The sequence below is a fragment of the Poecilia reticulata genome, chromosome 23 (assembly GCF_904066995.2).
Source record: "Poecilia reticulata chromosome 23, P_reticulata-male-v2, whole genome shotgun sequence".
Lineage (NCBI taxonomy): Eukaryota > Metazoa > Chordata > Actinopteri > Cyprinodontiformes > Poeciliidae > Poecilia > Poecilia reticulata.
The window spans coordinates 11,784,384-11,811,416 of record NC_088852.1 but is presented as its reverse complement, the minus strand read 5'-3'; the positions used below and the strand labels follow the sequence as shown (position 1 = coordinate 11,811,416).

The following is a 27,033-nucleotide window of genomic DNA, read 5'->3' as shown; positions in this document are numbered from 1 at the left end:
TACTCTTCAACTGTGAGTGATGGAATCTTAAACAAAAATCCAGAAAAATACAATGTATGATTTTTAAATAATTAATTTCCATTTTATTGTGTGAAATAAGTATTTGATCATCAACCAGTAAGAATTTTGGCTCTCACAGACATGTTAGTTCTTCTTTAAGAAGCCCTCCTGTTCTCCACTCATTACCTGTATTAACTGTACCTGTTTGAACTCGTTACCTGTATAAAAGACACCTGTCCACACACTCAATCAATCAGACTCCAGCATCTCCACAATGCCCAAGACCAGAGAGCTGTGTAAGGGACATCAGGGATAAAATTGTAGACCTGCACAAGGCTGGGATGGGCTACAGGACAATAGGCAAGCAGCTTGGTGAGAAGGCAACAACAGTTGGTGCAATTATTAGAAAATGGAAGAAATACAATAATAACGGAAATAACGGAAAATCTCCCTCGGTCTGGGGCGGCATGCAAGATCTCACCTCGTGGAGCATCATTGATCTAGAGGAAGGTGAGGAATGAGCCCAGAACTACACGGTAGGACCTGGTCAATGACCTGAATAGAGCTGGGACCACAGTCTCAAAGAAAACAATCAGTAACACTCTACGCCGTCAAGGATTAAAATCCTGCAGTGAACGCAAGGTGCCCTTCCTCAAGCCAACGCATGTCAAAGCCCGTCTGATGTTTGCAAATGACCATCTGAATGATCCAGAGGAGGAATGGGAGAAGGTCATGTGGTCTGATGAGACAAAAATAGAACTTTTTGGTTTGAACTCCACTCGTTATGTTTGGAGGAAGAAGAATGATGAGTACAACCCCAAGAACACCATCCCAACCGTGAAGCATGGCGGTGGAAACATCATTCTTTGGGGATGCTTTTCTGCAAAGGGGACAGGACAACTGCACCATATTGTGGGAAGGATGGATGGGGCCATGTATCGTGAGATTTTGGCCAACAACCTCCTTCCCTCAGTAAGAGCACTGAAGATGGGTCGTGGCTGGGTCTTCCAGCATAACGACCCAAAACACACAGCCAGGGCAACTAAAGAGTGGCTCCGTAGGAAACATCTTAAGGTCCTGGAGTGGCCTAGCCAGTCTCCAGACCTGAATCCAATAGAAAATCTTTGGAGGGAGCTTAAAGTCCGTGTGGCCCAGCGACAGCCCCGAAAACTGAAGGCTCTGGAGGAGATCTGTATGGAGGAGTGGGCCAAAATCCCTGCTGTAGTGTGTGCAAACCTGGTCAAGAACTACAGGAAACGTCTTATCTCTGTAATTGCAAACAAAGGTTTCTGTACCAAATATTAAGTTTCTTTTTTCTGGTGTATCAAATACTTATTTCACACAATAAAATGGAAATTAATTATTTAAAAATCATACATTGTATTTTTCTGGATTTTTGTTTTAGATTCCATCACTCACAGTTGAAGAGTACCTAAGATAAAAAATTACAGTCATCTACAAGCTTTGCAAGTGGGAAAACCTGAAAAATCAACGCTGTATCAAATACTTGTTCTCCCCACTGTGTGTGTATATATATATATATATATATATATATATATATATATATATATATATATATAAAAAGCCCTGTCCCCACAGAGAGTACCTGTGTAGTTCTGCGCTTTGAGATGGAGGTCGTACAGTTTGTGGATGTAGCGGATGTACATTTCCTCCTTGTTCAGTTCTGTTTTGTAGAAATTCTGAAAGGGAAAAAACCCCCCAAAAACCCGGATGATTCAGTTGAAAGAGAGACAAGAAAGGGCAAATGGAAGGTAAAGCGTTTTCAACAATCTGAGAGTTTAAAGATGTAAATAGGCAAAATAAATAAATAAAATGTTGATGCTTGACAAAAGGTGCAACAACATATCATCTGCAATGTAACAGAAACCTCTCATTTATTCGCCCACACACCCGGGCGAAGGAATTAGTTACATAAGCAAAGCCCTGCAGGGCACGCTTATATTTTTCCCATCCATTAGATTTCAAGAATCAGTATTTCTTCGGCAAAAGTAACAACCGCATAAAATGAGCCGGGACATAAAAACTCTTAGGAATTGAATAAGTATTCAAATTTGTCTGCATTTAACATCAAATATAATTGGATTTTTAAAAAAAAAGGTATGCAGGAAAATTCCAAAAATTACAGAACATGTCAGAGGTTTTTATATTTTTATATAGCCATGAAAAGAACATCAATAATACATTAAAATGTTGGGAAAAATTACTACTGTTCTTGTTTTATCTGATGTAATAGTAAATCTAACTGTAATGATGCTCATTTTGAACAGCAGTGGCATTCAAGAGAAAGGGATTCTGTCGCTTTCTGACTGTCATACTAGAGTGAGTTAGGTGGAACAATCAGTCTGCTAACGTATTGCAATGCTGATGAAGCATGCAGTTATGTCCCAAAACTTGTAAACTTACCGAGTTTTAAACCTTATACATGCTGATCGCAGACTGAAACTAACTTTGATCAGTATGGATTAGGGATCAATCGATGGTATTGTCAAATTTTCCGTTTTTGAGGATTTAATTTGTAGAAGAAGAAGAAAAAAAATCAACCAATGCACTCTTTGGTTTAATCTGAATGTGGATTAATGTCGACAGCTTCTATTAATTTTGACTTGGAATTTATGTCAACTCACAGAAGGAATGAGACACAGGACATTTAAAAAAAATGATTTTCTTTCATTTGTACTTTCTTTTTAAGGAAAAACTGTAAAGAAAAAAAGAAACTGAAATCAGAAATCGCATTTAATAATAATAATAATAATAATAATAATAATAATAATAAACAAAAAAGATTTTAGTTTTGCGCCATATCGCCCAGCCCTGGAGATGGCGCCGTCTTAATGAGGCCACATCCATATTTAATCTATTCTTAGTTTTTGATTGGATAAAGAGTCATGTCAATACATTCCAACAGATTTTGAGCCTATGTTTTATTTGATAAATCAAATTATGCGCGTTATGTTTTCATTTGATGCAGACTGTCAGTTAATTACTTTCTTTTTCTTTTTTTTAATCCTATCATCTAATTTACATAGCTGCTAATTGACTGGGATGGGAAAAATTGCTGCGCTGCACCCATCACTACATTTTTTTAGCAGATTTTTGGAAATTCAATTTGAGAAATCCTGTGCACGAAATGCTCTCACGTTAACCCGACGCTTACATCAGATGAAGTAAATAATAATTTTTTAAGGGAAGAACTAAAACTCACCAATAAGCTGACGGTACAGCCGATCTTTTTACCATCCACTTCCCCCAACTTCATACAATCCCTGTGGAATAAACGTGAATGTGTAACACTAGACGAACACAAGAGCCGAATTGGACTCTCGTGTGTGTTCGTGTGTGTGTGTAAATGTGAGTGTGTGTGCTCTCCGTCCGACCTGTAGTCCAGCAGCCTTTCCATCAGACGAGTGACGGTCGCGATCAGAGAGATCCCGCTCTCCCTCCACGTCTCCCTCTCAATCTTCTTCAGCAAGCTGCGGGACAAACGAGGAGAGACGAGGACAAGATGGAGAGAACGTCAAGACTCAAAAGGTGGGGTGGGGGGGTCGGGGGGGGGGATGGAGAGAGTACGGGAACGGGGACAGCGATGGATGAAATTACTGAAGAAAGAAAAAGGGCTCAAAGCAAAGAGGAAATTAATCTCGGTCATGCAAAGTGTCACCTATGCTTGTTGGCTCGCCTGCCGGAGTTAAACCATGAGGCTAAACAGATTATATAGATTATAATAACTGGTTGGTTTGATGGAAAGTTAGGAGAACACACACACAATAGTTTTTTTTTTCTTTTTCTTTTTTGGGACCAATTGTTCCCCCTGTTTTCCCCTCACACAGACGACACAGAGACCAAAGACGAGAGCCTCTTACCTAGGGTACGGACCAAACAGAGGAATTCTACTCCAGGCGGGAAGCATAGGCGGAATAAATTAATATTGACATGATTAAAAATCGGCACAAACTCACACGGCTCAGCTTAAGGGGTGGGGAAAGGTCAGCAAGGTGGGAGCAGTTGTTGAAAAGCAAAAAACATAACTGAAATATGCTGAAATCATAGAAAAGTTATTGCAATTTCATCAGAAAAAGCAAGAAGTTACAGGCTAGAATAACAAACAAAAAAAATTATAATGATAAAAGAACTAGATTATGGGGGGAAAAAAATACTTATTTTGCATAATCACTGTATTTTACAGATTACATATAAATAAACATTAGTTATTTAGTGATCTGCTGTTTCTAATATGTAAAAAAAAAATTATGAGAAGGTGAATGAATTACGACAAACGGTTTAAATAACACCTACGGCGACTTACAAAAGTTTTCATATCCTTGAACTGCTGCACATTTTGTCAGGTTATAATCACAAACTATTATTAGAATTTTACATTTGGACGCCACCAGCTTCCCTGATCTTACCTAAGAAAAGCATCCACACAGCATAATGCTGCCTCTTGTATTTAAAGAAGGACAAAGCAGAGGTTATAAGTTTTTTTTTGCAAGTAAAAATCTGAAAAGTATATCTGATAATTACATTTAGCACACCAACTTGCCTTTAGACTATTTCGTAATTCAGAGATGTCATAATTCATTTTATTTGCCGTTTCTGTTGGGCTTATTTCATATATAGATATTTAAAATGTCTACGAGTTCCAGTGTTTAAATGTTCATTAGAATTTAAAGTTCACTGATCACTGAGAATGTGTTCTTGTGTTATTATGCAATTATTACTACTGTATTACTTAAAAATGCTCGCAAAACAACTATAATATCGTTTACAAAGTTCTAGGGCAATTTATCGTGCAGAAACGTTTGTTATTGAGACAGGCCTAAATATTTGTGTCTGCCACATGAAATCCAGAAGAAGTGCATCAAAGTCGCATCTGCGACGTGACAAAATGGGAATGAGTTCAAGTGTTGCAAACCTTTTTGTAAGCCCCTGTATGTGACCGCGAGGAGATGTTGCGTATGCAAATGAACTTGAATTATTATGAGTTAACAGTAATGTCCAAATATTGGCCCACAATGAAGGACAAAATATGCAAAAAGAATAAAAACAAGTGATGAAAATATCACACAAACACACACAAACACAGTCGGATGCATGCAAACAAACACTGAGCAGATGCGACAGGAATCTGGAAACAGACGGACAGAATGAAGAAAGCCCATCGACAGATGTGGTGAGAGTGACGATCAAAGTGAAAGCATTTACTGCTTACCTCTCCATGTAACTACCCTACTTGATTTAAACTGCTCTGATGTAAAACTCCTTATTACAGATTTCTCAATGCTAACGTTCAACGAGAAATCAAAGACGAAACTTTCGTTTTTTAGTTGCGTCTCCCCAAAATGTTCCGTGTTGTTCTACATGGTTTGTGTTTCCTTCGCTTTTGCAGCAACTCACATGCTATTGAAGAGTTCCCTGTAGGTTTCATCTCCTTTACCCTCAGACATCAGACTGTCCAGTTTATCAATCAGCTTGGCCTCAACCTGTGAGAAGGAAGGAAAAAAGGGAAAATATCCAGGCAACTCAGCAACACTGATAAATTATATACTCCGATAAAATCCACCTCTTTTTTTTATTTTTATTAAAGAGCCATTCATCCTCCTCGTTTTAAATCCGCCTTCTGTCGAGTACATCTGATCTCCTCGAAGAATACAAATGAAGATTTTAGGCGGCGATAAAAGTGTCCCACCTGTTTGAAATTGCCGCTGCGCCTCTGCTCCCAGTCCATCATGTCATGGAAGATTGGGATCATGACGTTCCTCAGGTCGGGTTGGGGCACCAGGGTCACCTCCAGGAACGGTCCAATCATGGCCGGGATGAAGTTCAGCTTGTGCTCCCCTACATCCGAGACAAAGTTCGAGACATGGGTCAGACGTTTGATTGACTCGTCAACTTTTGGACCCGACATGACGCTGAGGGAAATATCATTTTGAGCAGGGCTTTTCTGATTGGTTTTCAGGAGTAAAACTTCTCAAAGTTTTACTCCTTATATGAATGTATATTCACTTATATGAATATACATTCATATAAGTTTTTTTTAAACTTATATGAATGTATTTCAAAGACTTAACGTTAGCTAAATTTGTGATCTACTTCTGTTTACGTATCATCGTAATCAACAAGACCAAGCATTTATTTCTGTTTTTTTCTATGAGCCTGCCTGAAGGCTAATGAAGCCAAAAATAAGCCAAGATTTTGTTTTTATTACACCTTTTCCTTCCACTAGACTTTCCATGAATCTGCTTTGATACATTACTTTGAATATCAATGATGGTAAACCCTTTTATGTCTTCATCTTCACCGAGTGATCAGTGATTTTATGCCAAAGCATGAGCAGCATGTGAGTTAAGTTCTCCTCAAATTGTGAAAATATACAATTAAAAGAAAAAGGTTTCACTTTAAAAATGTAACTATATGACTTATATGAGTTATTACAGTAAAGTGAAGACCAGTTAAACAAACAAACAAATAAATAAATAAATAAATAAAGCGACATGTATGAACTCCATCTTTAGTGCGTCTGTCTCACACATATGTAATCATTTCCACCGTTCGGATTCAGTTTACCTAAATTCTGCCACATGCTGAAGATCTCACAACCCATCATCACTCTCATGTCTCCATACCTGCATGAGAAAAAAAAATTGTTATCAGGAATGCATGCTGATGACATGTAAATATTAAAAGGACTTGCATGGTTCATGCTGTTAAACCTAAACCATGCTGGTGAATGTACACGATTTGCAGCAGCCTGAGACTCACTTCTCCAGAATCTTCTTCCTCTTAGAGGGCGAGAAGGACTCAAGCTGAAGACAAGGCTGGTTGATGAATATTACAGACAGGTAGAAATACGAGTCCCAAACCTGGAAAATCACACAGATCAAAGTTTTCTTTTAAGAAGCAGCATTTTATAGACTTTCGAGGCAAATATTTGGCATTTGTTCTACAAATATTTCCAATCATTTTGATTCGTCTTGTCTGATCTGCTTTGGTTTTTAACCCAACATGTTACTTGTGATTATCAAATAACTAGAGGCATACGCGTCCCTTAATATTCTGCAGATAAGTTCAAAGATGGGATTCAAACAGCTATACCTTGTAATCAAACTTGTCGTTGAGGAAATTCTTCCTCAGGGCGTCAGAAAGGTAGAGGACGGTTGTGATGATAACGCTGAAAGGAAAGGGCAGACGTTTTATTAATTATTCATATGATTATAAGGAACTCTTGCAATCAAGTCTTTAAAATCTCAGGTTCTATTTTTCTGTGATCGTGGTCTTACTTGTTCGTGACGAGTCGCATGACAGTCCAGTCTTTGGGAAACATTTCGGGTCTGATTAGGATTCTGAAGACTGTGAAGACGTGAAGCAGGAAGTCCTGCAGAAAGAACCCGCAGACGTAGTCAGATGACACTTAGAGGCAGTTCAAATAGTCACGTGCACAAGTTTTATAAAGTATTCACTTTCATTTGTTGCTGTCTCATAATAAAGGTGTTTTATTTATGCTTCCTGTTTAAAAAAAAAAACCCTTAAATCCAATAATTGCTTTTGCACGTCAGCAATACATCAGCAGTTTTGTACTAACAGGAAATAATAAAATATAGATCTCAGGGTGATTACAAGTCGCCTGCAGGCATTGGCTGAAATGCATGTACTTAATCAAATGATGCTATGCTCAATTTAGTTTGTTTTTCTAGTGAGATGAAAATACTGAATATGAAAAATTATGCCCAGATTTTGCTATGGCACCAGATTGGGTGCTTTACCTTCATGAAAGCTTTGCATCTATATGGCTTTGATTTGCTTTTTTGAAAGTGATTTAAAAAAATAATTAAGAAAAAAAACACAAACAAAACAAGTAAAGAAAAAATTACAACATAACCTCCTCAGAACAAAAAAAAAGAAAAAAAGAAAGAATAAATTAAAGAATTAAAACAAATTCTGATATGCATTTGCAGATATTTTTTGCTAAAAGGTTATTTTAAGCAAGAAAAAAAAAGAAAAGAAAAAAATCACTTTTGGCAAAAAACAACTTGAGCCATTGTTTTAGGAAAGTGACAATATTTGTTTTACTTTCAGAAAAGGAAGCCGATAGCACTATAGATGGATAGTTGAGAACAGTTTTCCAAAAGAGTGACAGATAAGGGAAAAGAGAAAAAAAAATATATATACTTATATATAAATATATGGCCTTACCCTCAAGTCGTCTTTGCTGCTGAATGCCTGCAGCAGCTTCTGGTAGTGTTTGTCACTCATGTGTCTCAGGAGTGCCAACAAACACGCCACAAACTCACCCTGACAGAATAAATACATTTTAGTTTAGGGAACATTAAAGGTGGATAAACTGCAGAATCTAATTGTCCCGTTTCTTGTTTTTGTTGCCTTGTTTTCCTTTATTTGACATTTTCAGGACATGTTAGACGTCCCGGTAACAGCCTGCTAGAGCTAAATCCAACATGATCACCGTCTCAATGGGAACGTCTTCCCCCTATATTTAAGTTTCCATTACCACTTAGTAAAAATTATTACTGTCAACATCTCCACTCCCCATCTTAATTACCGCCTGTAATATTAATAATCTTGGTGGAGTGATAGTTGCGGCTCAATTTAACATCTTTTAATTACGCTTGGATATTTTGCACGTAGCCAAAGCTATTTAGCATGAGCACACACACCAAACACACACACACACACGCACACACACACACACACACACACACACACACACACACATACAGTGACATCCTGAAACTGCAGTCTCATGGCAGGCCCAGCAGGCTGGGGCCGGTTGCTGATTTCCAGGATGGTCCTCAGCAGCACTTCCAGCAGGCTTTCCACTATTAGCTCCACTTCCTCTGACACAGCAGGCTCCTAAACAGCAGAGAAATCAAACATTTTTAACAGAAGACACTTAACCAGCATCTGGCGAAAGAGAAAGAACATTTTGTTTATTATTATCCAAGTGAAAAAAATTGAGACTTAGTGACTCCATTGCGGCTTTTTTTTTTTTTTTTGCTTTAACAAGCTTTGGAGAGCTTTTTTTTTTTTACCTACCCATCCTTCGTACTGTACTTAGTGCCAAGATAAACTTAGCTACAGTCTCGATTGTCACAGTGCCGGTTGGTTAAAAAAAAAAAAAATGCTGAGACTGTAGATCTGATCATGTTCAGCAGAAGTTCTGTTTCCTGTTCTGAACTTTTACAAACTATAACAACACGAGTTACTGGAATATGTAGGTAGAAGCATTAGACTGATTGGATTAGTAATAACACAGATGGAGCTGCTGGGGTCATATTAGTTCATTCAATTCACTTTTTTCAGAGCGGGTTCCTTGGGGCAGCGCCGGGCAGGACGAGAAAAACTTTGAGTGATAGAAATGTGCAAATTTTGGACGGGAGAGGATGGCTGAGGAGGAGTGGGAAACCATCAAGTTTAAGCATGAAAAACCAACCTAAACCATAAAAGGGTTCCATCGTTCTACAAGATGAAGTCCAGACTATTTCTATCTCAATTTTAAATACAAAAAATAAAGGCACACAAATGTTATCAAAATAGAGACTAATAAGCAGTTTAAAGGCTTTCACATTCGGAAGTTGGCAAAAGTTGGGCTTGTCAGTTAGCAACGATCCACACACTGAACAGGAGAAAGTTTACAGGACATTAATGACCGTTATTATCCTCGAAGCATCCAGTCAATGTTCAAAACTAAGGAAGTCTTTTGTTTAAGATATAAAATGTCATCAAGAAACAAGATAAGTAGTCTAGTTCCCTTCCATTTTACCTGTTAGGACTGATTATTTAATAAAAAAACCCATAGTTCTTGGTATCGGATAACCTTTTAACCACTGCATTAATACACCCAGTTTTAAAATATGAATATTTACTTTTTTGTACGTGATATTAAGCTAATAAATGATTTGGATGCATCTATATGCACTTAGCCACACAATTCTGGAGGCTTATATGTAAATGTATTTTTATCTCAGTTTTAAATAAAAAACAAAGGCTCACAAAAGTTATCAAAATTTAATATAACTAAATAAGTTCACCTCCTTTCTAGTCTTCTCTCTCCACCTGACAAAACGTTCAGGTTTTTTGGACTGATACTGAGAAGGAGCCTCACAGGCGCATTAGCTACCAACTCTGTCGCCTCCTTTAAATACGGTGCCAACCTATCCTTCTAGAAGCCTTTGCCATTAAACTGCCCTTCTGGCAAAAATCTGTGCAATCCATACCCTTAACACACACACACACGCACACGCACACACACACACGCGCACACACACACGCACACACACACGCACACACACGCGCTAATCGGACAGATGGAAAAGCTCAAAGTCACTTCAACAGCCCCACTGCTAAATTGACCAGCCTCATTAGCGAGCCGCACACCTGCCAATGTCCATGTTGCCACCGCTAATTGACAGCGTGCAAACAAACAAAGCAGTCTGGCTTGTGGAACGTTTTGCCAGGGAGGCAGCTTCAAGAATCAATCTTACAGCTGTGAAACCGCCCACACTTGGCTTCGATTGCTTCCGGAAACGGCGCTGACTTTTGACAGACGCAACCAGCTCGAGACGGCCCGACGTGTCGTTTCAGTCGCACGTTAGCCATTTGTACTCACCACGGCGCCGTTTTCCTCCTTCTTAATGAGGGACAGCATGCTGGTGAAGATGCGCGCACACATGACCAGGTCTCTCTGCTCCTGCAGGCAGGTGTGCAGCACCCGCAGCACGACGGGTAGCAGGATGCATCGGGACTCTGGAAAACAGAACGGTTGCCACGCAACAAAAAAAATTAAAAATACTGATAGTTACACTCAGTCGTCCTTATTTAGTTATCTTTACGTTTTCTGTTGAAAGGTTACGAAATGAAAGCTAAGTGAGGCAAATTTGTATTTAAATTTGTATCTTAAGGGGTTTTTAAAGAAACAAAAATAAGATTAAAAAAAAAGTTAGAAATAACCTAAAAACAAACAAAAAACTGTTTAGTCTGATTTAAATTCAGAGTGAAAAGCCTTTTTTATTAGGTGTGTGAAAATACTTGGCTCCACTTTCCAAATTTAGGCCTTTAGTCAAACATTAGGTTGCACTTCATTATAAAACTGTGCAGCTTGAATATCGAGCTATTTCAAGGAGTTTGTGCGAAAATCAAGCACGTTACAAACCTTAAAATCGAAATTCAAGCATTTCCAAGGATTTTAAGCACCTGTACAAACTCTTACAAATGTTTTTTGTGTTTTCTGTCTTACTACATATTCTACTTAAGTGGCTTTCTGTCATTCTGGTTCATCTATTCCATCCAGTTTGGGCAATACATCAGTGATATTAAGGGAAAACATTCCCACAGCATTCTTCTGCCTCCTCCACACTTAATAGTTATAATAAAATCACTCGTTGGTTTGCGATCTTCCCCATAACTACTCCAAACAAGCCTCTCGTAGGTTGCGTTTGTACACCCTTCTTTCCACGACCGAACAAAAACTCAGGAGCTTCACCTGGGTTAATGTAAAGCTGGCTTTCCACCGTCTTGGAGATGCACTGCAGCTTGACCGCCTCCAGGGGGCTGTCGGCCTGTACCACGGCGGGCAGGCTGGCCAGCGTCTCCCTGACGAACCCGGCCACGTCCCGCACGGTGAAGAACTTCAGCAGCTCGCTGTAGATGGCCGGGAACGTCCGCAGGAACACCGCCTGGGCAGAGGGAGGCGAGGAACGCTCGGTTAGAAACGAGCGACATCCATTAAACCATAATCACTCAGCCAAAAGACTTGTATACCAAAATTGGATTAAAAAAAAAAAAAAAGGAAAAAAAAGAGGCTTTCGCAGAAGGGCACGCACGCATTTCTCATATAAAACAATATTTTCACTGTGAATTATTCAGTGAACCTTTGCCTAAATCAGAGCTGCGTACAGCATAACTGATTTGCAGCAAATGGGGGCACGTTCAGAGGATTCCTCACACCAGGTTTTTTACAAGAAAACACACACAACCTTCACATTCACTACAGTGTGATTCAAAAGCTTTTTTTGCAATTAAAATCAAATTAAATACGCGCTTGCGAGACAAAAATGACCATCAGGAGTGGATCCGGTTGCAACTCCGGCATGTTGGAACTGTGTAAGATCAACAGGAATTGCAACCCGCTGGTTTTTTGGAAAATACTTCATTTCTAATATTTTGCTGAAAATTTGACTTTTTAAATCTAAAATATTCAAGGAATTTCCCAGGCCAGGTTCCCTTCGTGCAACTGTGCTATTATTTGTTGGCCTGAGTGTGCAGCACATGTAGCAGATTAGGTGGGATTAACATCAGCCTGACCTGCTTCCTCCCAAAGCTATTGTTGTGTTGAAAATAAAGATTAAAAGCAGATCAGAGGAAACAGATTGCATCAGATCTAATGCTGCACTCAAAGTGCCTTGAAACCCCCCCCCCAAAATAAAACGGCTGAAATTTTACATTTTGTTACAGTACAACTGCAAACTTCAATGTGGTTGAAAGAGTTGGTGTGTTCAGGTTGCAGTGCAGTGTTAGTTTTTACTAAGTGCTTTCACCTGAACGGACGTGTTCAGCGTTCCGAGAGATTGATTTTGCAATTGAACTGACTTGTAAAGGTTTGCTTCATTGGATTTTATTTAGGAAGTATCAGATAAACACACACATTTAGCAGATTTTTATTTTTTTTTCCAGGAAAGGTGTCTGGATGCTTTTGCTAATTACCGTAACGGTGATTCCTTCAGCTTTAAAGCAGAAAGAAGCTGAGGAGATTTTTGTTTTTTTTTGCTGTCCACACTCCTCTGACAAGGACATGGAGTGCAGCTAATTGTTCTAATTGTTTAACCAGAATTAGAGAGCAGACAAAAGATCAAAACAGGCAACGCAACACAAACACCCAGAAATAATTTCCCAGATGACAGCGCTCGGCCGCACGGCATTTGCTCCCACTGTGCAACCAGGATTATCTTTGGCATCTATAACCTGCTTGTTTTTGGTCTTGGTTGGTCGAAATGCGCAAAAGCAGCCGCCAGGCAGCGCGGACCTCCCACCGGAAAAAGAAACGAAAACCGTCGCAGGAATTCCCAACTTTCGACCCCGGGGCCCCTCTGGCAGCGTGTAATTCAATTACAGACAAGTTCTCAACCCGCCATAACAGCGTTAGCATCCTCCAGGAAGAAAACGCAATTTGGTGCAGCAGGCGGAGAGAGGCACGTCTCTGATGAGTTTTTTTTTTTTTTAACTTGCTGCATGTTTGAGCACACAAACACAGCTCTGGATACACACACACACACACACACACACACACACACACACACACACACACACACACACACACACACACACACACACACACACACACACACACACACACACACCTGTGTCTGGGTGACTGGACTGATGCCTTTGCTCTCCTGGGATAGGAAGAAGCGGATGGACATGAAGAGCTCCAGGATGCAGGCTCTGAACTCCTCCTCGTTCTGGCCTCCGGTGGCCAAAGAGAAGAGCCGGCGAGACTGGATGATGTACTTGAAGATGTAGTCGCTGGCCTGAAGGACAGAGAGACGCGAATCGGTTCCTGTTTGCTGGTTAAATAGATGAGTCTGAGCAGGTTTTGCTTATGAAGCTTTCAAAGTAAAGCAAAAAACAAAAGGAACTCTTTAACAGAGATGTACTAACAGTCACACACCCCCACAAAAGTACACTTTTGTTTAACTTTGTGCTTAAATTTGTAAAGTAGGAGTTAAACACAGGATCACAATTACAATGGGGGTGACTGAAAACAAATTAAAGACTTCCGGCACGGAAACGGTCCAATCAAAGTCCAGAACTCAACCTGAATAAAATACTAATTTAAAGAGACCAATATGGTAAATAACAAAAAAAAAACTTCCACTACATGAAGCTTCTTTGTGGAGAAGAGTCAGGCCTACTTTTTGTAATTCTTACGTCGGATAAAGTTTGTTTTGCATCTGTTAAATTAGTTTTATTTTTCCATTTGTTTTCATCCACGTACAAATAACAAATCTTAACATGAAATCTGTTGTGTTTTGGGGCACCTGTTAGATTTAGACTTTTAGGAACCCGCTGGAAGCAGAAAGTCTTCATCGTCTACTGAAACGACCCGGCTCGTTTCACCATGACTATTAGCGGCATCACAAAGCACAGCATCAGCTGATTACTTATGCGGTGTGGTGCTGCAGACTTGCCCCATTTACTATTCATTGACAGAGACAGGTCTGCAGTACATTTCTGCATGCATCATTAAAATAAAATGATGAGGATCCCCAGCAACCAGAGGCTCTGGGTTTCTGCTGATTAAACCTTCTTGCAGCATGACTGACAGAGGAGTCGAAGGAGGAGGCGAAAAAAAGCGAGAGAGGGAAATCCGTTTCTGTCTTACAAACATTCTTTAAAAAAAAAAAACAACAAAAAAGGTCTGAATTGAAAAAGGTCCAGGTTACCTTCATGTATGCCTCACCTTCAGTACTTGCTGTATGTGATCCTGGTGCTCTGCCTCGACGATGCGATCCACGTACCACTTCAGCACTTTGATCAGGTCCCTGGAGAAGACATGGAAACACCCCCAAACACACGCACACACACACACAACAGTTTGATCTGATCCCCGTTTACCTCCATCTGCATCTCGGCCCGGCTGGCAAAACAAACAAACCCCACAGTCGATGAGGCAATGCGGCAGTTTAACGTGTAACCCCGTTGCACCCGTTTCGTCAAGGTGGATGAAGCTGATGCTGCAGCCGAGAGTAACGATGGGAAAATAAATGATGAATGCCATGAAATAAATATTGCGGCTTGGTAAGGTTAAAAATCTACTCCAGGTAGTGGTGTGTTTTTAATGATGGGAGAAGCTGACATGACCCAAGACTTTCTATATTTTACTGCTTATTTTATGTGATGGGACAACACGAAGTAGCAAATAGGTTACAGAAAAACGACGTGTTTTGTTTACTTTGATAGCCATAAGAGTCGAACTTACAAAAAACTTGGCTGTGTGCCTGAATTGACACACGAGCCAAGGAGAATATTAATCAGGGAAGTGGTAAAGAGGTTCACAGTAGCTGGTGGAACTGCAGATTTCTCAAAAACTTTAAATATTTGAGCTTTATGGAAAAGAGGCTAAAAGCTGGGAAATCCTGGGGAAAAAACAAAAAAAACCTGATAGAGGCTGCAGAAGGCGCAGAACCAGAGCTACAATGAAATAGTTTCGAACAAACTGCAGTCATGTGCTCCAAATAAAAATTTACCACCAAAAATTTGTGGTGGTAAATTTTAAGAAATAGAAAAATTCAATCAGAAAGGCGGGTTTTTTTCTGCAGAAGCAGCAGATGCAAATGAAACAAAAGCTAAGCTGTCAGACCTTTATAGGCAGGTGCAGAATATGCACATGTAAATAAAAAAAATAAATAAAAAATGGAATGCGTGAAGTAAAACAGCAGTTTGTGAGTTTATTTGTGCTCTTATGAGACGTGAGAGCCACAATTCGATAATTCTCATTCCACCAGCCAGGTGGCACCATGAGCATTGTGTTCCTTCCTCAGCCCCGACTCAAAAGCACCACGTTGTATAGAGCCGCTTCTCAGCAGTGGCGTAGGCCGGCTGCTGTGACGTATTCGAATACAACAAGTGGGAAAAGGCTGCAGCGCTCACACACACTCGCTTACACGTGTAAGAATCAGAGAGGGAGGCTTTACAGACCTGTAGGACAGCGCTCCGGCAAAGTGACTCTCGATGTAGGTGTCCATGACCGGTTTGAAGTGCTGGAATTTACTGTCCTGGAGGAGGTTGATGATATGAACCTGGAGATTAGGAGAAAACAAACATTTGAAAGGAGGATCTCAGTCTGAAGAGCCTTGCAAGTGTCGCTTTACAATTCCAAATGTTAAAATTTTTCATGTGAGAGCACATAGTTGTTACGAAAAAGAGGGTTTTATAATTTCTTGACGAATAAGATAAGAAACAGTGAGACATGCATCCTCATTCACCCCCCTTTAACTGAATAAAATTAATTGCCAACAAACAGAAATATGAATAAAGTCCACTTTTATGTAATTTTATCTTAATAGAAGATAAAACTAATTTTTTTAAATTTTTTTCAGCAACAAAAAAAAAAACTCCCAAAAAGTTTGTTGAACCACATTTCTTTATAAGTACAGCTGCAAGTCACTGCTACGCAAACTAAAAGCTAGCCATTCTGTTTAAGGGTAGCACATGGACTTAATTTAAATATAAATGGACACAAAGGTCAGATTTTTATTTGTAATGCATTTTTGAAAATCTTTTCATCTCCACTTCCACAATTATTTCAACCTTAACTTGGTCCGTCGCATAAAACCTTAATAAAATATGCTAATCATTGCAGATGTAAACTTCACCCTGAAGCATCGTGTGTGGAAAAAACTAAAATAATCTGTCATATGAGGCATTTACTGGCCAAACCTGTCAATATTCTCAGAGATGATCTCAAAAGAATAGAGAAAAAAAAAAAAAAACTTGAGAGTGACAGCTCACCAGGCTTTTTCATCATTAGAAAAGGTGCAGAGAGAGTATGTTCACGTCTCAGTGTGAGATTGATGCGCAGAGAGACAGAAGCAGAGACCCAGAGATCGATCTCCCGCCTCTGCTCGGCGAAAGCACGAGCACGGCGGGATTGGTTTAGCGAGCTGTGAAGCGTTACATCACTATTTTTTTTCTTCTTCTCTCCCCGCAAGTTTCTGTACTTGTCGTTACCGTATATTGAGAAAGACCAAAAAAAAAAAGAAATGTACTTACGAGTGAATCAAACACCTTGAGGCTGTATCTCTGGGAGCTCTCGTCTAGAATGCCGAAGAGAGTGTCCAAGGTGTCCTGGAGAAACTGAAAGAAGGAGAAGAAGCAGCGCAAAAGCCGTTCAAACATTCAGCGTCCAGGCCGAACTCGACGGATTGAAATCAAACGAGAAGCGGAGGAGACGGACATACTTTGACGATCTCCGAGCCGTCTATCTCCTTCAGTTTCGAGAGGCTGTCGTTGATTCTTTCGGGGTGGGCTCGCCACTTCAACAGGTCCAGCATGTCGCCTGTAAGAAAAGAAAAAATACAAATAAAAAATCCAGAGTCAGAAGAAATAAAACCGGGGCGGTTACATCTTGTTTATAAGTGAAGAAAAGCTCAACTCAACTCCGCTCTCGTTCAATTACAGCCCCTAAACACAGCCGAATCCAAACAAATGAGAACACTCTCTAGTGCGGCGGGATGAAGGACATAAGGAGTCATTACCCTCTCTCCCCAGACGCTTGAATGAATAAAACATACGCGTTAAAAAGAAAGCATTTCAACTGTCTCTTCAGTTTTCTAAGACGCGTCTTTTTTTTTTTTTTACCACTGTGTGGAAAATCGCTACAAACGCTGCCACTTCTCGTATAAACCCCCCCCCCCCTCGATATTGTTTGTGTATTTCTTGTATGGCCCGTCAGCAACATTTCTACAACCAGTCAGCTGAAAACAGTTATTTATTTCTGCGGGGACTCGAACGTCGTCACGTCTTTGTTTTGTAACGTTAAAAAAAAAAAAAAAAAAAGGGACTTCCACCACCGTGCTCGACAGGCGGGGAAACGTTTAGATTTGTGGGTTCATTGTACATAAGAGTTGCATGTAGGCTGCTTTCCCTGCAGCAGGCAGGATGCACGTTGCTGTGCAGGTTCATGCAGATTAAGGGAAAGGCATCCATCTATTGTAAACACTGTGGCGGATTTAATGTCGACTATATCCGTTCACACCGAGCACAAAAGCCAGATGTTACTCGCCATTATTCTCTCACTTAATTACCGAGACAAACACCCAGCTTCCTTCCTTAATATTTACACATTCATTGTTGCATTTGAATGAGTTTGATGTCTTACAAATGATAACCTGCCCCCCACAAATTCTCTCTCTGGAAATTAGAATATTGTGAAAATGTTAAATAATCGAAACTCGTGGTGTCAATTAACTCAAAGCACCTGCAGAGGTTTCCTGACCCTCGTATTAGTTAGATTGTCTCAGTCTTTGTAAGCAGGTGGCCCAACGTTCAGTGCTGACTGGACAAACAGAGCCTCAACATGGAGAGCAAGAAACTGGTTGTTCACAAAGTGCTGAATCCAAACAGTTTAAAGAAAGTTACGTTGAAGGAAAAACGTTTCCCAGCGACAGGTTTTCAACTATAATCCACTCGAGAAAAGCAGAGAGTTTCATAAGGAGTGAACCGAGGCAGCAGCAGGTGATTCAACAGCCACCAAGAACAAGAACTGGACTGTCGCTTGATGGTAAAAGTTTCATTATCAGATGACTATAATTTGTGTTTTTTAAAGTGACGATGCTTTCAGGCAACTTACCTGAAAACACTTACAAGTGAGACTGTGCATAAACGTGGCACCAATGTTGCACAAAACCAAACATTAGCAAACATTTCATATAAAAGTTACAACTCTGTAAGTGCCTCACGAACAACTGAAGCGACCAACGTCCCGCCGGCAGTCCATACAGAACTTTTCACTGGCAAATCGGGACCAAACATTAAAAAAAATAAAAAAATAAAATAAAATACTACGTCAACAACCGAGACCTGTTTACCATTTTGCGTGAGCTTGGTGGAGCAGAGGAAGCTGGTGATCCAGAACGACTCCTTGTTTCCTTTCAGCGTCAGACTGTTGGTGGGAAGGTTGGCCTTGGAGTACGGCAGCTTCAGGTAGCGCGAACAGTCCGCCAAGCTGGCGTTCTCCTCACACTGCAGACACAGATGTAGTTAAATGTAGCCGTGTGGCTAAACGTAAGCTACGCAACCGTCCAAGCATGTTTCTGGACTTTATTTTCACTTTATGTTCAGTTTCCTGCAAGAGAACTTGAGATGAGATGAAAATCATACCTGATAATCTAGGGATGAATACTCCACTTTGTTCAGCCTTGATGATCTGTACAGCTGAGGCTGTTTGAGATCCAAAGCTTCCCCTCAGCGTTGGACTGATTCTTCAGAGTCTATTTCAGGTCTAAGGAGAAACTAGGCCATGCCAGTTTTATTGGGCTTCTCTGCATCCGTCCATCTGGCATTACAATGGGCCTTCACCCCCTTAACGGTGTGAACACGCAGAGTTAAGAAAGCTGGCCTCGGAAATCGGCAGGGCACCGGGGGTCATGGGCACTGAATCTTAACACCAATGATCACGACAGTGCAAGAAAATCAGACTTTGCTTCTTGTAAGTCCACTAAAATTCCATCCTGGCAGAAACACAGAGAGCCACAGTTTCTCTGTCATCCTCAGGACTGGAGGTTGCCGTACACACCCTCTGCCTGCGGCTGAGGAAACCCAAGAAGCCTGCAATTATTTGCAGTTGCAACTCGACGCAGCGCAGCGGTGGTTTTTTAAGAGAATTTACTTATTTAATTTGCATTTACCCCTTCGACACGTCAACCCTGAAATGATGCACGAAATGGTGAGTTGATACGCAAAATAAACGGGCAGAAGGATCTTCTCCACATGCGCGAGCAAGCGGATGAACGCTGGCTCTGACTGGAGGTTAAATTTGACCTTAAAGGGGGCATTACTCATCGGCCAGTCGGAGGCAAAGTGAGCACCGTCTCCACCGGTGGCACAAACAGAATGATAAAATGGAGAAGTACGCCGTGCCATTCAGAGGCGATGATTCATATAATGTTAAACGGGGCGAGTAAACCCCCTTTGAAGTACTCTTAGCAACACCGATGCCAACCAGCGAGAGATTTTACTGAGGAGACCTCAAGCTGCATTTTACTAATCAACAAAATACGACTAGAGGATAAAAAAATATATAAAAATCACTGGTAAATAAAACACTTAGCCAAGAACACAGATTGTTTGATTCTACGCTGCTCAGGCAACGCTTTGGTACGGAGGGGAAGCGGTTCTTACCTTATGGATAATGAGCTCATGGGTGCCATCTGGCAGAGTCCTGCCATCTTCCTGCATCAGAGGAACAAAAGAGTAGCCAAACAGTTTCTTCTCTCCTTTGTCTTTAGCTGTCAAACGACAACAACACAGAGGCATGAGTATGAGCCCAAAAATAGACAACAGAGGCCTGCAAAGTGAAGAAACAAGAGAGGGGAGGGAAGAAAAAAAATCACATAAAAAGAAAGAATCAGCACAAACTTCCCTCCGTTTCTGAAACGATCTGACTGAGCAGCTTTGTGAAAACGTGGTGAGGTCAGGTAAGTTAGTGACAATCGCTTCAGTGCGTGACTACGGCAGCTTCACGGTGAAATGGCTACATGAGGAAATGTGGTATTTATGTGCCACCCGGATCATAAAAGCAGCTGGAACCTTTTAAAAATGCTAATGTTCCAACTCCCTGTGTCACCTAGCTGTGCTGCAGTCCTTGTATACAAACAGGAAGTAGCGTAGACTAGCATTGTTGCGATGTTTGGAGTTGCTAATTTGGTTTCAGCCGACCTGTCCTCACCCGCAACGTGACCCTCTTTGTTTTATTCACCACAAATTGAACGTTTATTCACTTGAATGTTAATTGTGTGCTTTGGTCAGATAAGCGTTACATTTCAGAAACAGAGGATGAAGATGTAGAATAGTATCTCATTGCCTGCAGTATAATATGGTGGAGCTTCTTAAAAGCAGTGGGCTTTGTTTGGTTTGTTAAAACGGATAAAGATAGAGACGACGACAAAATAATCGTATGTCACGTTTCATACCACAATACAGACCAAATATGGTACTTTCTGTCAGTTGGTGAAATGAACTAAGATTAGGTGTTGGGCTTTTTTTTTTTTTAAATGCTTAATGTTACAGCATTAAAAATGCCCATTTTATTTATGTCTACATTGCGCATCTTTGCCAGACCTGCCCATAAGTGCGAATGATGCTGCATGCATCACCATTAAGCAGACGTGAGGCCAGGAAGCAGCTGTAGATATTTAGAGCCAGTCTCGTTTATTACAAAACTTTTTTAGGGTAACAAATCATTTTTAGCCATACACACGACCCTGGAATTTTATAATGCTTTACAGATTTCCTTCCTGATCCATAAAGGAAGTTAGAACTGTTTGAGCTGGTTATTATTTAACTCTGGAGGCTTGTGGGGTTTTACGGTGAATTTTGAAAAAGCAGAACATCAAAGTTTTTCACAGATTCATTCAGAAAGTGAAACTCGTATTACTCAGAAAGATTGACTAACCTGGTAGATAGCTATTGATTCAGCACTCTTCCTCAAAAATTTACATTTTTTAATTGAGTTAGTAAATAAAAGGGTGAACCCCGCCTCTCGCCCGGAACGTTAGCTGGAGATAGGCACCAGCAACCCCCCCGGCCCCACTGAGGGACAAGGGTGTCAAGAAAATGGATGGATGGATGGACAGTTTACTTAGATGTACTCATATAGGTTAGATATCAGAAGAAGATGTCTGCTTATCACAGTCATTCAAGGTGTTTACTATTATTTGGCCCTCAAACTTTGGCGTCACCGCTTGTTTAAATTAGCATCCTTACAGGCAGCCTTTAGGAGGTAATAACAGCCCTGCCAAAACTAATAAGGCTGTTATAGATGCTGCACATGGCCACATGGCTGGCTGGCTTCAAAACAACAATAATATAGGCTTGTTATGAGAGACGTGCTCGCTTGTGCCGTCGACAGCGTCGCAGCTCGCTTACTGGAGCAATGGCGAAACTCGAAGCGGACGTGAGACCCTCGAAACATGTCGACGGGGATGGGCAGCTTGATCTGCTCCGCCCAGCGGGGGCTGTTGTTGTGGTACAGCACCAGAGAGTGGTACTCGTCCGCGCCCGGCTCACCAGAGCCAGCAGCCACAAAACCCTGGAAGACAAACGACAAAGAGAGTTTAGGGTGGTGGGGGGGGGCGGCGTAGTAAAGATACAGAGTTACGTGGACAAGCTTTATGTGCGCGTTTATGTGCTTTCGAGGGTTGAGCGTAATGTGGCTGCAGTGGCAGGGTTTAAATTTGACTCCGTTTTCTCTCCAAGGCCGCGGCGGCGGAGGAAACCGCAGGAGAATGTCACAGTGCAGAAGCAGAAACGGGGCAGAACATCTGACACACGCACACACGGAGTCGGCTCCCATCTGGATGAGCCATTTTTAATTTGAAAGGCTAAGAAACCTTGTGATGAAAACAAGATGAATCGAAAGTTTTTTCGTTTTTTTCCCCCCCCAACCTTTAGGATTTGTCCATCGGCGTCCAGCACGTAAACCGTGATCTCCACGTTCCTGGCGACGCTCTTGCCGCCTTTCTCGAACTCCCCCTTCTCCAGCGTCATGTAAAGGTCGTTCCTCATCTCACCTGCAGGAACGGGAAACGTTAAACAGGCACAGAGTCTATAACAGCGTTTTCAGGGAGCGCTCAGATCCTTGTGTGATATCTCCCTGCAGACTCTCGCGAGCAGCGGGAGAGAAGAGCATTTATGCTAGCTGTGTTTAATGATGTACTGCATGCTGCCCCTGGTGATGACATTTAGGTCTATTAAATATCAGCTTCAGGTGCATTTAAAGAAAAAGAAGAAGTGTTCGCAGTGGAAAATGTTATATAAAATCATTTCCAGCAGAGAGACTTTTTGTTTTCTCCAATTTACAAATATTTATTTTTAATGTTTTTGGTTTTTTTGCCTTATTGAAAATGTTGCTGTTTATTTCATCTTGCAATGACTTATCATTTCAATCTTTTTAGAAGGGCTTGTAACTACAGCATGTTGTATAGAAACACACAAGCACAAAAAGTGCACACACTCCACACCGAAGCAATGCAAAAAATTTTGGGCAATGACTCATATGCTGGATTTGCTTTGTTGATTATTTAAGAAGTTCTTCAAAAACTAGCAAAAAGAAAAAAAATTGGAAAAAGCACATCATGCTAATAATGTACGGTGGAGAATCTGTGTTACCGTGGGCTTGTTTTGCCTTAAAAGGGCGAGAAAATTTCAAAATACTGAGGCATTACAAATTAAAATCTTGTGTCATCTGACAAAAAAAACAACTAAAAACTGAAAATGTGGTTCTTTCAAGAGAATAATGATTTAACAACACAGAAAAGGTTGGTCAGACACAAAATTAGGCTTCTTCTCTGAACCATTGCTACTCATGCATCCTCAAATCTGCAAAGCGTGCGGCTTAAGTGCCAGCAAACGCTTCCTTGCTCTTCTTGCAAAGTTTAGAGTCCGTCTGTGAATCTTCTGACATATAAAACCTTATGAAGTGTGTGAGTACAATCACAAGATCTCTACCACAGGGGTCAACATTGATTTCCTGTCCTTAACAACAGAAACCATAGCAACATGAGGTAGTCTATATAAACCCATACTGTATCCTTACACACAGAGAGAAACGCACCTGGAGCAGGAAGGCTTTGAGACACAGTGAGATGTGTTTTTATGTTTGCAACAATAGGGAAACTGGAAGCAGGAAGGGAAATGGTGGAGGAGGCTGCCAAAGCAAAAAGGCACCGTGGCTTGTGCAAAAGATAATGAGGAGGAATATGCAGTCGGTCAGATACAAATCTAGACTAGCAGCACTAGAAAAAAGGAGGAGAGACTGTTTCCTTTGCCCAAGGGCTGACTTAAACATATGAAACAAGTGAGAGCACTCAGCGTTAAGGGTCTGCAGCCAGACAAAGACAATGAAGGAGATGGTGAGGATAAATCTGTGTTAGTGAGGCCCTGGGGTAACGCAGTCTGTGGTTTGTCTGACCAAACAAGGATACTTCCTCTTATTAAAGAAAATCTTCACAAATGAAACTTCCCCTCTTGTTCTTTTAAAGCTCAAACCGCAACCTTCTGTAAATTGCTTCGTGTCCTGCGTGCGTAAAATTAACAGACGTGTACCCGTTAGGCTCCCTGTTACAAAGTCAAGGGGATCGTCATTTGTTACCAAGGAGACAAATAAATTGGTGAGGGGCTTGTTAATTTAAAAGAAGGCAATCGTCGAGAAACAATGTTTTCTCCTTTATAGAGTCTATAGTAGAGATAAGAGATTTCAACATAAAGCCTTTAGATGGTAACAGTCGCCATATTCCCACACCGACTAACGGCTACAATTGCGCAGAAAGATGATCTTCTGGAGTCCAGGTATGAGACGGAGTTCTGTCTGTCTCTTTATGCCAACAGGTTCGATGTTACAAATTGTGCATCTGAGAAACTGGCTCTGAGATCCACTGAACTCACCAAAGGACCAGATTTCCTGTTAAGCTAACAGCACAACAAAGTTGCTAGCCCTCCATTACAAGTTTTTGGGTGTTTCCTGGCAGCTGTACTGGAGGTTGTAGTGTACCATTTCTAAATAACTATATACACTACTGACCGTATATAGTTTTTGTGCTTTTTAATGTCGTATTTTGTGCCTTTTAATGTCATATTTCTCCATCAGGCTAGCAGCCCTACTATCATCCATTTAATTTTCCCATCCCCATTTAAGGCTTCACCATACGCCCAGTACAGACTGGTCCTACTTCTTCTAATGAAGTCGTGTTTCTGACAATGATTCGCATTACGTGTGTCCTCTATGAATATCTCTTGACCTGGAACAGGCAGCACACAACTTCAATGTCAATATGTCCGAGGTTAAGGGTTCTGAAACCCGACGTGATCAGTGGTTTGGTGAATGAACGGACTGCAACTGGTTTGAATTAGAAACTATACCATCAGTGCTGGTTACAAAACAGAAAGAAAAAAAAACAGTTTAAAGCAAATGTAAGCGTAGAGATCTGTAGCTGTAAACCAGCAAATGTATATCTCTGCGATAAGTAAAAGACTATCTTGTGCTAATGGTGAAATGGTTAGCGGATTAATTGGCTGTTAAATTAGCTGTGTCACCACATGAGCGTTGTGTTAAATGTGCTATGAAATGATGTCTTCCTTTATGCGCGACTTTCTGTTGAACCAGGATCTTGAGGCATTACATGAATTGGGACGAGAGCCATTTTAATTTTAGAGGAAAGGGGGGCATTTCAAAAGAAATACTCATTTTCAAAACTGTTCCAACATTATATTTAATTAAAAAAAAAATAAGATAAAAATGTATATTGCTTCCATCCATCATCCTGTTGTGCAAAGCTAACAATAGCGTCCTTGGAAAGAAGGCTAAAGAGGCTGGAGGTTCTGGAAAGTCCTACCTGGCATAATGATGTCAGAGAAGCCCAGCTTCTTGGTGATGCACACCCCGCGGGTGAAGAGGCCCATGTACTCCCGCCTTAGTTGGTCTATGTCTCCATGGAGAAGCTGCAGAGCCACCGCCAAACCTTAAAATATGAGATAATGACAACATTCTTACAAAGCCACAGCACTGCCTTGGCTAGTTCCTGTCTATCGCTTTACAAAAGGCACTTGATGAAGAGCTCAAAATAAAACGCCGCCCCAGTGTCAAGATAATAAACGATCACATATTGGCAGTGAAGTGAAATGCAAAAAGGACGCAGAAGTTTTATTAGATGCATGACTATGAATATATATGTGTCAGCTGCTGCGTTAACTGTATAGAGGGCAAGCAGACACCCACGCATGGACATAAACAGAAAAACACAAGCAGCCAGTGAGTCATCTGCACCCTTTCATTAGAAGGAAATCTTGCATGAAGGTAGCAGCCTCAAATCAATATCCCTTAGAACAACTCCAGCGGTTGGCAAAGGTGTAATAAAACCCTAGCTTAAAACTTCATCTTTCTGATGTCCCTGTGAGTGTGCTTTTCTGTGATCCTGGTGAAGAGCAGGGGAGTCGTCTCGGAGAGAAGACGAGATAATGAAGGTGGTAATCTCTGTTGTGGATGCAATTTGGAGGAAGTTGTGAGGCAGTCTAGAAATTATTAAGTAGGAGTCAAAGAGAGACAATGTGCTGAATAAGATTTCCAAGTTTTCCAACTGGTCGGTCAAGACTTTAAGTGTTCGTACTGTGCCTAAGAAGTATGCCGCAACGCTGCATCTCTAATGAATTTTAGCTCGACTTTTTGTCACTTTATTTACGCCGTTATAAACCGAAGGACAAACCTACAAAAAGGAACATGAAATTGTCAAACGCTGCAGTTTTAAGAGGCCACTTGAGGCTTTCTCAATTCTACAATCCTCCCAGTTTGCCACATAAAAATATTTAAGAGGCCAGTGAGTACAAACGATGACAGAACATAATCAAACCAGAATTACATTTATTTTCAAAAGCCTAAAAAGAAGATTTAGGCTCAAACCACTTAAATAAATAAGAATAATTAATTTTGTTTGCATATTTTACTAAAGTAATTAAATTGGGGAATGAAAATGAAATGTAAATGAGATGTATATTAAAAATAATAAATTATTTGTACATTTTTTTATTTATTTCTACATCATTAACTAATTTGAACCGCTACTGTGTCTCAGTTAATAAAGCCCAGCATCTGATTGGCTAACCTGCACAACAACTCAGATGCAGACCAAACACCTTTTCTTGGGCCCAATTAATGATTTTGCTTTGCAACAACAAAAATATGTACTTCACATACATTATTCATTTATTTATTTAACATAAGAAAATATGTATTTATTTGACACACAAAGCTCCAGCTATTGTAATAATTTTCACATTTAAAAATAGCAATTTGGGGCCTTTCTAAAGTATTGAATTGTGGCACTTCTGGATTTCCATACAGCTGGGGTCTTAATTATTTAAAGTCTATGCTACTGGTTGTGTTTAGATTTGAGCTCCAAATGTCATGAGATGAACTTTCCTTTAATTGAGATTATTCTTTATAAAAAACTATTCTTGATTTAATTTTGTTCCTATGTCTTGGGCCGCTAATTCAAAATTAAATCTTATTTTAGCAGACGAGGCTCTACAGCCGCTAGCAGCTGTTCACCTCCAGTCACAAATCCTTTGTGCACGGTGACGTTTGACAGCCTCCAAATGTTTTCTGTTGGAGCTGTTCTTGTCAGAACTTCCACTAGCAAAGACACAAAAAGTGTCCGTGACAGAAATGGCCGAGTCCATTAGTGGCGTTAGAGCACAGGTCACAGAGTATGAGTGATGCCCAGCTGGAGA

At 40.6% G+C, this 27,033-nt stretch overlaps 1 protein-coding gene across 4 annotated transcripts in view; it reads right to left on the bottom strand.

Annotated features, from left to right (window-relative positions):
* Window positions 1-27,033, bottom strand: part of dock4b (dedicator of cytokinesis 4b) — a 177,211-nt gene that overhangs the window by 28,971 nt on the left and 121,207 nt on the right. For 3 of the 4 annotated variants that reach the window (XM_008401053.3, XM_017302824.2, XM_017302826.2), the window contains 24 exons: window positions 25,143-25,268; window positions 22,198-22,322; window positions 21,679-21,841; window positions 19,933-20,039; window positions 18,621-18,774; window positions 16,992-17,089; window positions 16,804-16,887; window positions 15,730-15,830; window positions 14,492-14,573; window positions 13,389-13,559; window positions 11,516-11,708; window positions 10,643-10,779; window positions 8,752-8,886; window positions 8,212-8,310; window positions 7,299-7,393; window positions 7,114-7,189; window positions 6,781-6,881; window positions 6,586-6,644; window positions 5,708-5,856; window positions 5,416-5,501; window positions 3,882-3,908; window positions 3,396-3,491; window positions 3,224-3,284; window positions 1,607-1,700 (listed from right to left, as the gene is read on the bottom strand). In XM_008401053.3, the coding sequence (XP_008399275.2) occupies window positions 1,607-1,700; window positions 3,224-3,284; window positions 3,396-3,491; window positions 3,882-3,908; window positions 5,416-5,501; window positions 5,708-5,856; window positions 6,586-6,644; window positions 6,781-6,881; window positions 7,114-7,189; window positions 7,299-7,393; window positions 8,212-8,310; window positions 8,752-8,886; window positions 10,643-10,779; window positions 11,516-11,708; window positions 13,389-13,559; window positions 14,492-14,573; window positions 15,730-15,830; window positions 16,804-16,887; window positions 16,992-17,089; window positions 18,621-18,774; window positions 19,933-20,039; window positions 21,679-21,841; window positions 22,198-22,322; window positions 25,143-25,268 (2,619 nt within the window). The remainder of the gene's footprint in view (window positions 1-1,606; window positions 1,701-3,223; window positions 3,285-3,395; window positions 3,492-3,881; window positions 3,909-5,415; window positions 5,502-5,707; window positions 5,857-6,585; window positions 6,645-6,780; window positions 6,882-7,113; window positions 7,190-7,298; window positions 7,394-8,211; window positions 8,311-8,751; window positions 8,887-10,642; window positions 10,780-11,515; window positions 11,709-13,388; window positions 13,560-14,491; window positions 14,574-15,729; window positions 15,831-16,803; window positions 16,888-16,991; window positions 17,090-18,620; window positions 18,775-19,932; window positions 20,040-21,678; window positions 21,842-22,197; window positions 22,323-25,142; window positions 25,269-27,033) is intronic. The other variant, XM_017302825.2, reaches the window with a different exon arrangement.